The sequence below is a fragment of the Carcharhinus amblyrhynchos genome, chromosome 7, assembly GCF_965287045.1.
Source record: "Carcharhinus amblyrhynchos chromosome 7, sCarAmb.v2.hapA, whole genome shotgun sequence".
NCBI classification, from domain to species: domain Eukaryota; kingdom Metazoa; phylum Chordata; class Chondrichthyes; order Carcharhiniformes; family Carcharhinidae; genus Carcharhinus; species Carcharhinus amblyrhynchos.
Genome location: NC_137330.1, coordinates 68,631,359 through 68,650,198, shown reverse-complemented (window position 1 = coordinate 68,650,198; position 18,840 = coordinate 68,631,359). Strand labels below are relative to the sequence as shown.

The window sequence follows — 18,840 nt, the reverse complement described above, 5'->3', positions numbered from 1 at the left end:
TAGAATTGTGGTCAATGCAGACTCGATGGGCCAAACGGCCTCCTTCTGCAATTTTATAGGGTGACATAGTGGCACAATGGTTAGCCTTGCTGCCTCACAGCATCAGGGTCCCAAGTTTGATTCCAGCCTCGGTTCATTGTCTGTGTGGAGTTTGCATATTTGCGTGGGCTTCCTCCGGGTGCTCTGGTTTCCTCCCACGGTCTAAAGATGTGCAGGTTAAGTTGATTGGCTATGCTAAATTGACCCCAGTGTCAGGGGGATTAGCAATAGATGTGTAGGATTACGGGAATAGGGTGTGGATGGGATTGTGGTTAGTACAGACTCAATGAGCTGAATGGTCTCCTTCTGTACTGTAGGGATTCTTTGATTTTGATGTGGAGGCTTTGGAGGGAATACAGCAAAGATTTACCAGGATGTTGGCTGGTATGGAGGGCATTAGCAATGAGAGGTTGGAGAAACTTGGTTTGTCCTCACTGTAACGATGGAGGTTGAGGGAACGACCTGATAGAAGTTTACAAGATTATGAGAGGCAAGGACAGAGTGGACAGAAGCTTTTTCCAAGGGTGGAAGAGTCAATTACTAAGGTGCACTGGGCAAGATTTAAAGGAGTTTTTTTTTAATACAGAGGGTGCCTGGAATTCACTGCCAGGGGAGATAGTAGTGGAAGTAGACTTTTAAGGGGCGTCTTGACAAATACATAAATAGGTTAGGAATGGAGAGGTATGATCCCCAGAAGGGAGGGGGTTTTAGTTTATTCGGGTAGCATGGTTGATGCAGGCTTGGAGGACCGAAGAGCCTGTTCCTGTGCTGTCATTTTCTTAGTTCTCAATCACACTTCAAGCTGAATACACTTGCAAGCTTGAAAATCTCAATCTTACACTGCATAAACGAACACCAGTTGATCCCTGCTATTGGTTCTGATCTTGGGAGGAGTGAGGGATACAGCAATCAGACATCCTGGTTTTGCATGGACAAACTCAGTTGTCATCAAATGTTGTAATGAAAATTGCCTATAAAAGATTCACTCTGAGAAGTATCTTGTATGCAGACTGCAAATAACTGTGGAAACACTATATTTCCTGCAGTAGAAATTTGGGGGTGAACAAATGTTGATTTCACCAGACAGCTTTGCAATCTCAGCAGTAACAGAAATAGTGAAGAATTGTATGTTTTTACTTTAGAGATATGAGATCGAGCACTGGACATTTCAAAGGCTGTTTCTTAGCTTAGAAAATTACAAAAGAACAAAAAGGGCAATTAGATTCTTCCATCAAAATTTTTAACTTTGTTCAGAGTTTCCAAGATACTTTGAAAGTACTTTCATGCAGTGGTGCAGCACTTAGGCGTTATCATACTTTGGCTCAGATTTCATACAAGCAAGAGCTTTCAAGGAGGCAAGATCATCTCATCCCATGCCATTCTTCCACACTTTATAATGCACAACTGATCAGAGGAGTTTATTGTTTTCCTGGCCAATAAATAACACTGAACTGAAGGGAACCAAACAAGGGGAAGGGGAAATAGGTGCAATTAAATTTGTTTTATAAAATAGCCAGAGGCAGAAAAGTAAATGATTTAGCTCACACACGACATTTCTAAATTTGCATTTTCATAAAGTTCTGTAAAAGGGGTCGTGAAGGAATCCTTACAAGATTTCCTCCACATATTCAAATCAATGCCATCAGGCACCAATTCTTTATGATGTTGCTCTCCTAATCACATTGGAACCTCTCTGCACCTTTCCATGACATATATTGTCCAAGTGGGGAGGGATGGGTTGTTACCAGTGCCTACCATTTCTGGAAGTCACACACTCCCGTGGACTTGTGGAGGGAGCCAGTAAGTGGTGTCTTAATAGAGTTGGCAGATCTGGGTGGACTTGCTGAGAAATGACCTCCTACTTTCAACTGCCCCTCCCCCAGATTCCTGCCATTGGTCAACAATTTAATTAATTGCCTTTATGTCAGGGATTTACCGATTTAGAGAAAAACTGAATATTTAATTGATCCTGGATATGCTTATTTAGGCAACTGAAGTGTATCTTTAACATAGAATGTTCACATAGGAACAGGCTATTTGGCTCACTGGCCTGGGCTAGTACTTGTGTCACAAAAAACCTCCTTTCCCCCTCTTCCTCAAATCTTGTGTCCTTCCAGAGATGAGGGAGTCACAATTTGAAGATAAGGAGTAAACCTCTTGCAACTGAGGTGAGGAGAAATTTCTTCACCTAAAGGGTTGTAAAGTATGGAATTCACCATCACAGAATGTAGTTGAGGCCAAAACGTTATCTGATTTCAAGATTTGTTTTGCATCTCTAGGGGCTAAAAGGGTCAAGGGATATGGGGAGGGGGAAGGGGGAGGTGAGAGGGAGGATCAGGATATTGAATTTCTTGATCAGCCATGATCAAAATGAATGGCAGAGTGGGCTTGAAGGGCCAAATGGCCTACTCTTGCTTCTAGTTTCTCTGTTTCCATTTTTTATTCCTCCCTTACCTGACTTCCTTTAAAGGGATCCATGCAGTTCTCCTCAAAACACCATGCGGTAGCTAGTTTCCCATTCTAATCAATGTGAGCAAAGATAGTTCTTCTGAATGCTTTATTGGATTCATTAGCGACTTTCATTTTGATGACCCCTCCTCACACCTCAACTATCTCAAGAAAGGAAATGGCAGATTACATAAAGCTGTATGTATTAATATAGCTTCAGAGAGGCCAGGCAAGAGTGTCTGCATTGTTGTATCCTTAGCCTGTCCGTCACCGCAAATAAGTTCTTTGTTTAGGTTTATTTACTAATGTCGCAAGTACGCTTACATTAACAGTGCAATGAAGTTACTGTGAAAATCCCCTAAATATTCTTGCTACAACCATTCAGAGTCCTGTTGCACAGCCAAGACAGACCAATCCAAATCATTTACCTTCTTTCTCAATCTTGGAAAGTCACAGGCTCCATGGTCAATTTCATTTATTTTATGAGAAACATAAAAATTATTCTTCTCAAAAATACTCACTACATTGAAGTCAAGATTCTTTTCAATCCACTCCTTTGCTTCATTGAATTCATCATGCATTCCCATAATGTACAATGTATCTAAGGCATCCACTATTGTTGCTCCTTGAATATTACCTACAAAGTAAGACAGACCAATTTAAGCTTTCTCTCTGGTGTCAAGAATGAAGAAAGTTCACAGCAACAGTTTCTCTTAAATGACTTAAAATTGCAAGCATTTCCCAAGATACACAATAAATGCACAAGAGGTAAATATGTGAACATATGGGACAGAAATTAATTTGTCACTAAATGGCAGAAAATGTCAATAGTATTTGTCATGAGGAGACTTCAAGTATGCAGGAACCACAACACTATTTTGGAAAACACTATCAAATGCAAGCGTTATAAACTGCAAGGAGTCCTTCACGTTAATTTATGTAATTGTTCTTTAACAGCTCAGAGTAGGCATAACCATGTCAAAATGCACACCGATTTCAGCTAATTTTCCGATTTAGCAGTTTTACAACACATTTCTGAAAACGCACTTCAATTAAAACTTTGATTGTTTGAAGGTATGTATGAAGTAAAACAATGCAAAATTCCCAATGCAACTAAAGATATGGTTTTGTAATTCATGAAGGTTTTACCTTAACTGTAATTTAGAAACCAATTTAATTCAAACTGACAGCCGCTGAGTAGGTCACTGCAATTCCACAATGCTTTTGCACTGTAACACTTAATTTGCATCACAACCTACGATATGACTAATATACCTGACAGCATAGGTCTGGCATGTACTCTTAAACTTATAGCTATTTGTTTCACCTTCTGGAAAATGCTTTTAGTATCATCTGTGTAGGTCACTATGTGTCCCTATCCAGGAAATCATTGAAATTGTTGCATTGCTAGCTTCAGTACACCCCGATGCAAAAATGTCAGCTATATCAACCTAGCTGCTGTGCAGTGAAACTTTAACTGTTTGTGTCCCCACCATCAACATTCTTGGTCATCCAAAAGAATTTTCACTGATAATAGATCAGCAGGAGTCATCACTAACAACATTTTTCCTTCAATGTTTCCACCCTATTGCCAACGACATCAGGCAGCTCTATAAATAGCCAACTGAAGTTCCACATCAAAGCTTTCGCCTGCCTGCACATCAAGTTGTGCCCAGAGACCAGAGGGAACTGATCAAATGCTCTCCCAACCACACACCGTCCCCAACAGTCCTCAAAATGAAACCACCATGCATTCACCTCCACTTATGTTACTAACGTTTGCACACACAATGAGATGCTGCTGATGTTAAAATGAACACAAAACTTTTGAGTTCAGGTTCCTGCGTGATGCTAAATGTGGAACTTATCAACTGGTTAATGGCATTTTAATCTATCTTAAAAAGCTTATTTCAATTTGCCTTTACATATATATCATATTTTAAATTATTTTGCTATTATTAATATGAAATTAAACCACAAGGCAAATTGTTCTTTGCTGAAACAGATATCCCTGAATATTTCGGTCATTTTAATTTTTGGTAAGCCCTTTGTACAAGTTGGTGTAAAGCATATCAGCCCCAACAAATAAAAGACTGGTCAATTTGATACTGGGGTAGTGAAAGAGGGAAACCAGGCAACTTCCGTTTTTAACAGAGGGGAATGCTGGCTGGATACAGATCCAGTTTGTTTTTAAACTGAAGCACAAGAACGCATTTGGAAAACATTTTCAGTTCACAGAAGAATGATTGTACATATTAGCCACTAATTTTCATCACATGACTTGATTTTCAATACATTATGTTTTTCTCAGTTACACACAAGGTGGTTTGAAAAATAAGCTAACTGTTTTCTGCATAAAGCAAACCAAGTACAAGTAGTAACCAATCACTGGCACTCTTCAGAGACAATATGGCATTTGCACCAAATCTGAACAGGATTCCCAAAACTTCCAATCTAATAAATGGAATAAGTAATTTCTCAGAACTCTTTCACATCTTTTCAATTTGTCAAATTAAGAACAAAAAAACAAAGAAAATTACAGCATAGGAACAGACCCTTCAGCCCTCCAAGCCTACACCGACCATGCTGTCCGACTGAAATAAAACCTCCTACCCTTCCAGGGACCATATCCCTCTAATCCCATCCTATTCATGTATTTGTCAAGACGCCTCTTAAAAATCACTATCATATCCACTTCCAATACCTCCCCCAGCAATGAGTTCCAGGCTCCCACTACTCTCTGTGTAATAAATCTGCCTCATATCTCCTTTAAACCTTGCCCCTCGCACCTTAAACCTGTACCCCCTCATAACTGACTCTCCACCCTGGGAAAAAGCATCTGACTATCCACTCTGTCCAGCCTCTCAATCTTGTAGACCTCTATCAGGTTGCCCCTCAACCTCTGTCGTTCCAGTGAGAACAAGCCAAGTTTCTCCAACTTCTCCTCATAGCTCCATACCAGGCAACATCCTGGTAAATCTTTTTTGTACCCTCTCCAAAGCCTCCACATCCTTCTGGTAGTGTGGCGACCAGAATTGAAAATCATATTCCAAGTGCAGCCTAACTAAGGTTCTATAAAGCTGCAACACGGCTTGCCAATTTTTAAACTCAATGCCCCGGCCAGTGAAGGCAAGCATGCTGTATGCCTTCTTGGCTACCTTCTCCACCTGCACTGCCACTTTCAGTGACCTGTGTACCTATACACCCAGATCCTTTTGCCTATCAATACTCATAAGGTTTCTGCCGTTTACTGTATAAGCATGAATAAAATGTGAAGACAAGTCTCATAACTAAATAAATGATGACAATAAACAAACTATTTTGTTTTAGCTATTTTAGCAATAAAATTTTAGTAACTGCTACTTTAAGGTAAGTCTTAATATTTTTAAATATATGGGACGATTGACTTTTTTTTAAATCACTTAGGCGATGGAAACTGAAAGTTTTAGAATGTCATTTATGCAGTCATATAATTTATTATGTTAAGCTGAAGCAGCCAGTGTAACAGAAGTAACTAGCTGTAAAAGATATGACATTGCATAAACTTAATGCATTAGATAAAGCACAAGAGACATAGGAGACAGTAAAACTCAAAATCTGTTTCTCATATTACATCAGATTACAGTGTATGATCCAACGTTCTTGAATCAACAGTAATGGATTATCACAAGGAATTACTTTAAAAGATGCATCAAATGACAGGTTCACTTAACATTACATTCAACTTGGCCACTGATTGAGCTCTTCATTTATTTACTGAGGAGACTGAGGAGACGACTGTCACATGAACAGACTTTTAAAAAAAATTCCATCCAAAAAACCAAATTTAAATCAATTCCAATACTTGATCCCCACAAGAGGGGCAAACAAGATCCAAACTGACAATATGAGCACTGCACCCCATCCTGGGCTTGATCTGATGCTTCATCTTCACCCAGAGGCCCAGATGATTTTGAAGATTTGTATCAAGCGACACCTCAGTTTAATCTCATTGGCTTCTCTAATAATTGACTTTACCTTAGCTAGGGAGATGAACCTGCCTGATCATTGACTCTCCCTAGGCAATAAAGGAGCATAATAAAAAAAAGGAGCATAATAGTAAAAAAGAGTGTAACCTGAAGTTAGAACTAGACCATTCAGCAGAAAGTACCCCTTCACGCAGTGTGGAAGTCGCAAACTCTTTCACCTGAAAGCAATTGAGGCTAGGCCAAATGAGAATTTCCAAAATGATATTGGTAAAATTTTTTGTCTTGCAAGAGTGTTGAGAAATACAGAACAGTAGGTGAATGCATTTACAATTTTGATCAACCATAATTTAAGTGAATTGCAGAATAGTCTCGATGGGTTAAAAAACTCCATTTTCTTCCTAAACAACCTACTCCTTGAAAAAAATTGAAGTCCAAGATAGCACAGAATAATGAACAATACACTGAATAATGCCCTAGTGAACAAATCCTACCAACATCCTCATTTAAAAATTCCACGTTATCGAATTAAAAATAAACCTTTTCAGATGCTGAGAACTTTGTAGTGTATCTTATGGCATGTGAAAATCATTAACAATCAAAAGAACTTAGGAAAAGAATGGTGGCACAAAATTACAAAAGGGCTTAACTTCATGGCACTTGTCTCAATATTGTCTTCTGCAGACTGCAGAGATTTGACTACTGGCAAGTCAAAATCAAGTCAGCTCAATAAACAGCAACTATCTGAACTAACCTTCCAAACTGTTGATGAAACATGTACAGGAAGCATTTTGCCAAACAGTTAGGTAGGTTGTATTCTACAGATGATGATGAATTCCTTTGTGATTCACCACCTTAATAACTCAATATTTCCTTGATTTGCAGAATACAATAAAAACCTTCATCCTCTTTTTCTGTTTCCCTTCAATTTCCAAAATGAAAGGAATTTGGAAAGTCTCATCCTCGATCTGACTGGGCAAACTTTCACAGCAACCAACTTGCCCCAATTCATTCCTGACTGGTAGTCTCTTTCTCAGAGGGCTAATGTGAGGGCACAAAAATAGGAAAGAGATCCTGCATAGAAAATCTTCTGAGCACCAAACTAAGGTATACACAGTTGAGATGATCAGAGACATATAGAATCATTGAATTCCAACAGAGCAAGAGGCGGCCATTTGGCCCATTGAGTCTGCACCGACACTCTGACAGAGCATTTTTACCCAGGCCCACCTTAATTTGCATAAAACTGGACTCAACTCCACTTCAGGGGAACTTGGGACTGATGATGGGTTCTGAACATGTTCAATTTCCCACATTTAACATTTCTCAACATGAGTAATATAAAATTTAGCAATAAATATATATGGGGAAGAAATGCTGGTCTAGTGAGACAGGACTGTAGAGTAAGAAGTCATAGCTGTAGACTAAGAGGTGTGTGTGTGTGTGTGTGTGTGTGTGTGTGTGTGTGTGTGTGTGGGGCAGGAGTTCAGTAAGCAGGAACTATTTCTCAGAGGATTGTGAATCTATGGAACTCGCTGCCCCAGAATGCAGTAGATGCAGAATCAACGGATACAAGAAAAAGACAGATAAATATTTGATCAAAAGCGGGAAAAAGGGCTATGGGGAAAAGGCAGGGAGGTGGAGTTAGGATGAAATGGAGATCAGCCATGATCATATAGAACGGTGGAGCGAGCTTGAAGAACTGAACTGCCTACTCTTACTCCTAATCCCTATGTTCCTATGACTGTAGGAGATAACTCTGCGGGCTGAATGGACTAACAAGACTCTTGAGCTTCATTCTTGCAGTTTTTTCAAATAATGTAAAGTTGTGATTCGGATTGGTGTCTTGTAAACCAGTTACAACTGTCCAGAATTCAGAGATAAATTAAAGTCCATCATATTTTGATTTTAATTCACAAAATATAGCTAACTGCTTACAAAAACAATGAAGTTATATGAATTTATGAACTGGATACACAGGTTGTAGATACTGAATGTATGAGGAGCTCTCAAAAATCTATCATTGATGTCACATCTGGTTTCATGATGGAGATTAAATGTTCAAATTCAATAACTAAATGCAATTATTGCAAACCTCTGTTCTCTCAGCCGAAAATCATCACTATCTCTGTTCCAAGCCATCAATGCATATCTGCACTGGAAATGCAGATTGAAAATGAAAATCTCAGGCTGTAAGCAGGAAAGCTTCAATTTGATTTTTAATTTTTTGTTCCGAATTCAGATTGTGGGCATTACTGACAAGGTAGATATTGCCCATTTGGAATTGTCCTAAAAATATATGTCAGTGAGCTGTGTGTTAGTAATTGATACAACCAAGTGGCTTGTCAGGCCACTTCAGGAGGTAGCTAATGTGGGACTGGAATCACATGAAGACCAGATAGGATAAGGACAGTAGGTCGCAGTCACCAACACACGGAGTGAACCAAAGTGGCTTAAGATTTATTTTTCACTGATGCCAGCCTTTTATTTGCAAATTGCACATCTTTGACAATTTAGTACCGTGGGAACAAAAATAGGCTTACTTATAAGTAAGTATATGCTCCACCACTAATATTCCTTTTCAACTAGGAACTCGCTAAGAATTCAACACAGTTGCGCCATTTGGAATATGGATGTCCAACAGATCCAAATGGCTTGTCAGCAGGAGTGTTAGACCTGTAAAAGGATTCTGATTTATCACAACTCGCACCAAAAGGAAAAGAAAGTGGTCTGCTGGTTTAGAAAAAAAGTAAAAAAAGAACTATTTTACAAGTAGAAAAGATATTTAAATAAAATAAAATACAATACATCATTTAATTGTTTTATGCCGTGAAATAATTTCATAGAAATAGAAGAAACCCTACAGTGCAGAAAGAGGCCAGTCAGCCCATCGAGCCTGCACTGACCACAATCTACCCCCCCCCCACCCCGTTCAACCCCGGTATGCCTACATATTTACCTGCTAATTTCTCTAACCTACGCATCTCAGGACACTAACGGGCAATTTTAGCATGGCCAGTTAACCTAACCAGCACATTTTTGGACTGTGGGAGGAAACTGGAGCACCCAGAGGAAACCCAAGGAGACATGAGGAGAACATACAAACTCCACACAGACAGTGACCCAAGCCGGGAATCAAACCCAGGTCCCTGGAGTTGTGAAGCAGCATTGCTAACCATTGTGCTACCGTGCCACCCAATTTCGAATCATTAGATGTCCAATTAGATACCTAACTTTTAGCAACACCAACAAAAATGGGAATGAGCAGCATAAAGGATTAACATTAGGAATATCTCATACTGATGTAACTATGATGCAGTGTCACATGATTAAGTAACTGATCTAGTGGGAAGCAGAAACGTAATCTGATGTAGAGTACCGAAGTGTACACAGATATACAAATAAACAATTTTTAAAAAAAATAATACATGGTGTCATCCACAGGGTAACAGGCAAAAAAAACCTCATCTAGATTCTGAACTCATAATTAAACATGATGACAGTGAGAGCATGAAAACTCTAAATTCTCCAAGTGAAAACCACAGACATGAAACACCTATAAACCCTTGGAAGCACAAGCAGAAAAATGTCTCATCCAAGAACAGAGTTCTTGTTGGTACTGCAGGTGCAAGTAGACACACAGGCCTGGATCCCAGACAGAACCATGTATGAGTCATAATCTATAAGCCAAACTGCTGGAGTAGCGCAAGATTCAGAGCTCAGGACAAGCATGGAGTCCACACTGCCACTCCTACAAACTTTCCCAAGCACTGCAGACTTGCAACACGCTCAACACTTAATTGGAGGAAGAGATTCTCCAGATATAGAACAAATTTAGGTTTATACAAGAAGGGACAAATGGATCAGGTCAGTACTTTATGCAGTAGGGACTATTGCAGATGATGTAATAGCAAACTAAGGAGTTGATGAGACTTCAAGCTCATTGTGAAGACGTCCTCTAGGCATTGATGCATACTTCGAGTTCAAATATGTTTGATCGTTGAGCAAGTGAAATTTAATAAGAGAAAGTAAAAACCAGGTGAATGCATGAATTAATTTATAAATCACCTGTCCAGACCAGCACAGAATTGAGATTATGGGATTGTCAAAGATGAATTAGTATATGATTGCATAGTAATTGGGGTCTTAGACGAAACTCTGTCTAATCCCTTGCAAACAAATGAAGATTGAACTCTCACAAAGGCAGTACAGGGTAACACAGTGGCATAGTAATTCACTCTGCTGCCTTGCAGTGCCAGGGACCCAGGTTCCTGGCTTGGGTGACAGTGTGGGGAGTCTGCACTGTCTCCCCGTGCTTGAGTGCATTTCCACTGGGTGCTCTGGTTTCCTCCCACAGTCCGAAAGACAGGCTGATTAGGTGCATTGGCCGTGCTAAATTCTCCCTCAGTGCCAGTGTGTGGTGACTAGGAGATTTTCACAGTAACTTCATTGCAGTGTTAATGTAAGCCTACTTGCGACAATAATAAACAAGCTTTAAAATCGCATGACAGACTGAACTTGGGAGGTTTAACAGAGCCGTCATTCATAGGGAAAGTGACGTCCTTGGTAAAGGATGAGTGAGGCCAATCAGTTTATCATAAAAAATGGGAAAGTTCAGTGAGGCAAAAAATGTGAAATTGCGAAAAAGTGTGGCAACTGCCATCTTGAGTTACTCTCAGTGTGGCGGGGAAGCCCTGAACAACTGGGAAGAATGCTCAGCCGGGGGGCAGAATGTCACAGCTGTAGCAAGCTAGAACATTTTAAAATTGCCTGCCAATCTAAAATACAAGTAGCTCACAGGAAGAAAGAGAGAATAACAAGGCAAGTCAAATTCAAGAAACAGAAGAGTCACTGAAAAAACGAATAATCCTCCTAGGAGAAGTTAACAAAACAGGAAATAATTATTGGAGCATTAAATTAGAAGTTGACAGTCACCACACACAATTCAAGCTAGATACTGAGGCAGGTATTTTATTATCTGATGAAGTAAAGTGGCTTAAAAATGTTACAGCCATCCTTTATTCAGTTGCAAGATCCAGAAGGAACTACACTGAAAGTAATAGGCCAATGCTTGGCAAAATTAAGAAACAAGGGCAAAGAAATTATTGAACCACTTAATGTTATACAGAATCAACAGTCATTATTATTGAGCAGAAAAGCATGCTTGCAGTTAAGGCTGATTCACAGGTTGATAAATTTGCTGGTGAATAGTTCAGTAATTTTCAGGCTGAGGAAAGCTGAAGCCAATGTCATGTAAGCCCTGAAACGGAATCCAAGTCTCGTCATAAGCAAGATTGAATATGTGTTGAAATGAAGGGTCATCTCTCCACTAAACAAAGTGACAAAGTGGTGTTTAGGAATGATCGCAGTACCGAAGATTAATGATTTAATTTAGTATCTGTGTAGGCTTGATTCAATTAAACAACACCAGGTTTTAGTCCAACCGATTTATTTGATAATACTCTCAAGCTTTTGAGGTTTCCCTCTTCGTCAGGTGACGAAGAGGGAAACCTCGAAAGCTTGTGAGTATTATCAAATAAATCGGTTGGACTAAAACCTAGTGTTGTCAGACTTTTTACTGTGTTTACGCCAGTCCAACGCCGGCATACCCACATCAATTAAACAAGTCAGTAGAGCACAAGATCCACCTGATGGCATCAGTGGAAGAAAATCTCACCAAAGTAACAAAACAAAAACTACTTTCCCCACACAGCGTGATATTCACAGCAGCTTTCTGGTATTTGCCTCTGGATAAAAAATTCAGATTGTTATTACTCCATTTGGCCATTGTTGTTTTCAGAGATTACCATTCGAGATTGCTCCTTCTCCTGAGATAATGCAAAGAAGGATGTCTCAGACCCTGGAAGGCATGGAATAAATGATATGCCATATGGATGACATTCTCGTACACGGCTCATCGAGAGAAGAACATGACCTGTAGAATGAATGTTCGACAAGAATCAGGTTTGACATTATATGACAAATGTGAATTTGCAAAAGCTCACGTTAAAATTCGTCAGGTACACTGTGAAAACTTCAGGAAATTACTGCCAACCTGCGGAAAATGAAGACGATTAGAGAATTCCCACAGCTGAGACACATCACAGAATTTCCAAGCTTCTATAGAATAGTCAATCAAATAGGCAGGTTCCTATCAAACTGGTGAAAATAAAACAAGCTGTCATAACAGCTATCAAGACAAGGTCAACAGTGGGGCTGGAATGTAGACCAGCAAAATGTTTTTGACACATCAAAAGTCTAAATTTCAGTAACAATTCGAGCATGCTACAATCCAGAGATGCCAATGACTGTTGCAGCATCTACAGGCTCAACATAGCGCTGATGCAAGTTCAAAAGGATGGACAAAGTAGACGAATTCATTGTATCTTGATCTCGCATAATCACAGAAAAGGTATGCAACTATTGGAAAGAAGCATTAACAGCCACACGGGCCAGAGAGAAATCTACGGTTTTCCCTTGGAATTAAGATTTAAAATTCAAGCCAACCACAAACTATTGGTTACTCTTCTGAGCCTAAAGAAAATTGCAGAAATGCCATCTAGAATTCAATGTTTTGGACTGAGGGTCATGAGATATGATTCAGTTACTAAGTACATTCAAGGGAAATACCAGATGACTACAGAAGCTTTATCATGGATACCACTGAAAGGAATCAAGCTGGAAGTTTAAATTTTGAGAAAATGGAAGCATAGATTTCACTCAATAAACATTTAGTAGCCAGGGAAGAGAGATTACAAGAGATCAAACAAGTATAAACAGCAGGATGACAAAAACATCCAAATAAATGAGTATTGCCAGAATAAATAGCCAGATTATACTCAGAAGATCACAGCACTTTGCCAATACTTAGAGCAGAGAAAACATCTCACAAACACCGATGATTAATTTGCTTTTAAATGTCAGACTGGGCATTCCAAAAATGCTTTACAGCTCGATATTCTCCAGAAAATTCAACATTGTCACTTGGAGATAGTGAAATGCCAAGCAAAAGCCCAGCAGTCAGTCCAGTGGCCAGGCACCAGTAACTCCATTGAAAAGTTAATCACAAGTTGTGTGCAGTGAATAGTCAACAACAGAGTGAACCACTGGCATCTGCCAATTTCCTTAGAGGTCATGGCAGCATCTGGGAATGGATTTGAGTTCAAAGGCAAAGTTTTCTTCATCATCATAGGCTACTAGTTGAGGTGGCTTGAAATGAACAGATTTTATAGCATCATGGCAGTGACAGTCATGACATCACTTAAAGAAAGCTTCACCACAGACAACAATTTGTTAATGAGTTGTTCCAGAAATTTTCACAGGAGTATAGTTTCATGCACTTAGCTAGATACCCTCAGTTAAACCGAGTAGTGGAAAGAAGAATTTGTACAATCAAGGAATTAACGAAAATAAATTAATTCCGCCCTTCTTAACTGCAGAACCTTACCACTAAAAAGGGTTCTCTTGATCAGAACTACTGATGGGAAGACATCTGTGAACACAACTTCTAGCTCTACAACAAGTACTATAACCTAACATTATCTTAGATGATTGCGAGACAGTTCAGAAACATAAAGAGCAACAAAGAATCAGACAAGCTTGCAATTTTAACTTACGGCACAGAGTGCAAGACTTGAGTCCTGGGAAAGTGTATAGATACAAAATTAACAGAAAGAAGGCACTGTAATAAAAAGAGCTTCACTGCAACATCTTACAGAATTAAGATGGACCAGGCAAATATAAGGAGGAACCAAAGAGCCTTGATATCACTGGGAGGGAAGGAAGGAAGGAAGGAAGCCACAGAACCTTGACCATACCATTTAGATCTGGATGGAGACAAGGAATCAAAAACAAGTAGAAACTCCACAACCACCCAGATGGAAGACATTCCTACTGAAGACAGAAGAGTGCAGCAGGTCTTCAAATTTGAAATGAAATCAGGACCAGAGCAGGCAGATGTGTCAGGACAGTACAGAAACTAACCATGTGAAGTCTAAGACTTTATGGGGAGACATAGGGAGATAAAGACTTAGTGGGAGATGTAGAATGAAGGATTAACATCAGGAGTACCTAACACTGGTGTAACTTGGCGGCAGTGTCACATGATTAAATAACTGAGGTCTAATGGGAAGCAGAAGTATAAACTTGTGTAGAGTATTGAGATGTATATAGATTTGTAAATAAAGAATTATTTTTACAAATAACAACAGGTTTGTATGTTCTCCCAAGAAGGCTAAAGAAACCCCATCTACTTCCAAAAAAACATGAATCAAGCAGTTTTTCCAATACAAAGCATTTAGTTTGCACAAAGCTTTTTCATACATTTGAGCAGTGCCAGAATCCTAGCAGCCTCTACGCACTTATTGCAGCCGACACCAGTCTGGAGAAGGTAAAATCTAGGTTCAAGACCTTAAGTGACCCTGAATGAAACACAAATCATTTTTCCAAAACTGTAATTGGAGGCTGAGTAGTGAGTGGCTTTTAATGAATGCTGACCGCTGCTTTCAGCTAGGTGTGAATTGCAGGGGTGGGGGGGGGGAAGTAATCAATAAGTCCAGCTACAACAAATCAAGAGTCAGCCTACTCCATCAGAAACCAGCATCAGGACACAATCAGCCTGGTTGTCTTGTCAGACCTTTTTTATTTATAAAAGTATTACTCCCTAAAATCTGCTTGGTCTACCCAAAATATAAATGCTTAAATACATTTAAAATATATGAAGTGCCTAAGTAACATAAGAACATAAGAAATAGGAGCAGGAGTAGGCCAACTAGCCCTTCGAGCCTGCCCCGCCATTCAATAAGATCATGGCTGATCTGTCTTGGCTCAGTTCCACATTCCCGCCCTCTCCCCATAACCCTTAATCCCCTCTCTTATCAAAAACCCATCAACCCGCGTCTTAAAAATATTTAGCGAGGTAGCCTCCACCACTTCAACGGGCAGAGAATTCCAGAGATTCACCACCCTTTGAGTGAAGAAGTTCCTCCTCAACTCCGTTCTAAACCGCCCCCCCTTTATCTTGAGGCTATGCCCCCTAGTCCTACTATCCTTTCTGAGCGGGAAGAGTCTCTCCACCTCTATCCTATCCATCCCATTCATCATCTTATACGTCTCAATGAGATCTCCCCTCATTCTTCTAAACTCTAACGAGTACAAGCCTAATTTATTCAGCCTCTCCTCATAGCTCAACCCCCTCAACTCCGGCATCAGCCTAGTAAACCTCCTCTGCACTCCCTCCAAGGCCAAAATATCCTTGCGTAAGTACGGCACCCAAAACTGCACACAGTACTCCAGCTGCAGCCTCACCAATGCCCTATACAGCCGCAGCAAGACCTCCCTACTTTTATATTCAATCCCCCTCGCGATGAAGGCCAGCATCCCATTCGCCTTCCTGACCACCTGCTGCACCTGCAAGCTGGGTTTTTGCGACTCATGCACAAGGACCCCGAGGTCCCTCTGCACCGTCGCCTGCTGCAGTTTTTCTCCACGTAAGTAATAATCCTTCCTACCATTATTCCTACCAAAGTGGACCACCTCACACTTGCCAACATTAAATTCCATTTGCCATTTCCTGGCCCATTCGCCCAGCCTATCTAGATCCTTCTGTAGACTCTCCCCACCCTCCGCACAATTTGCCTTTCCACCAATTTTGGTGTCTTCAGCAAATTTCGACACCCTACACTCGGTTCCCTCCTCCAGATCATCTATATAAATGGTAAATAGCTGAGGCCCCAGCACCGAACCCTGGGGCACTCCACTAGTCACCATCCGCCAATCCGAATAGCACCCATTGACCCCCACTCTCTGCCTCCTATTTGACAACCAGTCCTCTATCCATGCTAACACCCTACCCTCAACTCCATGCCCCCTTACCTTCTGCAATAACCTCTTGTGAGGTACCTTGTCAAACGCCTTCTGAAAATCCAGAAAGACCACATCCACCGGCTCTCCTCTATCCACCGCCCTAGACACATCCTCATAGAACTCCAGTAAATTTGTCAGACACGACTTCCCTTTAACGAAACCATGCTGCGTCAGCTCTATCAAGCAGTTCCCCTCAAGGTGCCTCGCTATTTCCTCCTTGATGACGGATTCTAACATTTTACCTACAACAGACGTTAAACTAACAGGCCTATAATTCCCCACCTTATGCCTGGCACCCTTCTTAAACAACGGCGTAACATTAGCCGTTTTCCAATCTTCCGGCACTTCCCCGGAATCCAGCGACGTCTGGAAAATAACCACCAAGGCATCCACTATCACCTCCACCATTTCTTTCAGGACCCTCGGATGCATTCCATCCGGTCCTGGGGACTTGTCCACAATCAGCCCCTCCAGTCTGTCGAGCACCGCCTCTCTAGTAACAGTAATGTCATTGAGACCCTCCAGTCCTACCACCTTTCCATCTCTAACATCCGGCAAATTATTCACGTCCTCCTCCATGAAGACCGAAACAAAAAAGTTATTCAAGACCTCAGCCATTTCCCCATCCCCTACCACTAAGTCCCCCTTCTCATCCTCTAAGGGACCAACGTTCACCCTAGCCAGCCTCTTCCTTTTTATATATTTATAAAAACTCTTGCTATCCTTTTTTATATTAAGCGCTAGCCCAGCTTCATAGTTTCTCCTACCCTTCTTTATCAACTTCTTTGTCAATCTTTGTTGACATTTAAACCTTTCCCAATCCTCTTCTCACCCACTACTCTTAGCTACTCTAAACACCTCTGCTTTTAATTTAACACTTTCCTTCACCTCCTTCGTTATCCACGGCTTATTACCTCTCCTCCTACGGTCCTTTTTGACCATCGGAATAAATTTCAGCTGAGCACCAAGAAAGATCTCCTTAAAGATCCTCCACTGCTCCTCAGCAGACCTACCTTCCAACGCGCTCCCCCAGTCCACATTCGCCAATTCTTCTCTCATCCTACCATACTCCCCTCTGTTCAAACAAAGGACGCGTGTCCGGGAACCCACTTTCTCCTCCTCCATCTGCACGAGAAACCCCACCATACAATGATCACTCTCCCCAAGTGGATCCTTCACCGCAAGTTCCCTAATTCTACCCGCCTCATTACATAGCACCAGATCCAAGATAGCTCGCTCCCTCGTCGGCTCCAACACACACTGTTCCAGGAAACTATCCCGGCAGCATTGCAAGAACTCCTCCTCGAGCCCACCACGTCCAACATGGGTTGACCAATCAATATGCAGATTGAAATCCCCCATAACTACGGCCGTCCCATTCCTGCACGCCACACTTATTTGCACGTTAACAGCCCGCCCCACCTCCAGATCATTATTCGGGGGCCTATAGACGACACCCACCAGCGTCTTCCTCCCTTTGCTGTTCCTAATCTCTACCCACAACGATTCCACGTAAGAAAGCTGCTATATCAAAAACACAAACTATGCCAGTTTTGAAGCACAGATTGAAATTATGCTGTAAGGATGATGCTATTTGAGCTGGGAACAGTTGGTGGTTTAACTTGTGACTTAGTCTGCTTTTCAGATTATTCAGGTTGGTTATGTGCACAGGAAGTTGGAATAAGGGAAGACTAAGGGTGGCACAGTGGTTAGGATTGCTGCCTCACAGCGCCAGGGACCAAGATTCAATTCCCAGCTTGGATCACTGTCTGTGTGGAGTTTACATGTTCTCCCCATATCTGCATGGGTTTCCTCTGGGTGCTCCGGTTTCCTTCCACAGTCCAAAAGATATGCTGGTATGGTGTTTTTGGCCATGCTAAATTCTCCTTCAGTGTACCCGAACAGGCACCAGGCAACTAGGGGATTTTCCTAGTAACTTGATTGCAGTGTTAATGTAAGCCTACTTGTAACACTAAGAAATAAATTTTAAACCTTTAACAATTTCTACTAGTTTCACCTAAGATTAGCAACTACAGGGATACTTACAGAACCAGGCCAAGAATTGTGTAACTGTAGCTGGGAGAATACAAAAGAGAACCAAGTTCAGAAAAATGTACTCAGGAGGAAAGTGTGTGCGTGTGTGTTTGTGTGTGTAGAAATCCAACTCTCTGGAAAAACGTATTTGAAGAAAACCAAGAATAAATGAAGTGTTTTTTTCATTCAGGTTGGATCTGTCCCACAAATACACTAGGCAAACTTTCAAAGCTGTCCTCTCGTGGTGTTTACTCCTTCAACCCTCTTGGGTAGATGTAGAAACTTGCCAGTACAAAAGCAGAAAAGCAAGAGATGCGCTCCAGATATCCTGGCCAACAGTTATTCCTCAACCAACATCTAAAACAGGTGATCAGGTCATTTATTTAATTGGCGATTGTGGAATTTCACATTACAATAGTGACTACATTTCAAAATTAGCGACAAAGAACTTTCAAGGGTCTTAAGTTCTGAAATTCGCTGTATAAATACA

The 18,840-nt window shown here is 40.8% G+C and overlaps 1 protein-coding gene across 1 annotated transcript in view; it reads right to left on the bottom strand.

The window, feature by feature from the left end:
• The window catches only part of man1a1 (mannosidase, alpha, class 1A, member 1), a 464,837-nt gene that overhangs the window by 248,522 nt on the left and 197,475 nt on the right, over positions 1-18,840 (bottom strand). The window contains exon 3 of the mRNA XM_080192541.1: positions 3,009-3,124. Coding sequence (XP_080048667.1) covers positions 3,009-3,124 — 116 coding nt within the window. The remainder of the gene's footprint in view (positions 1-3,008; positions 3,125-18,840) is intronic.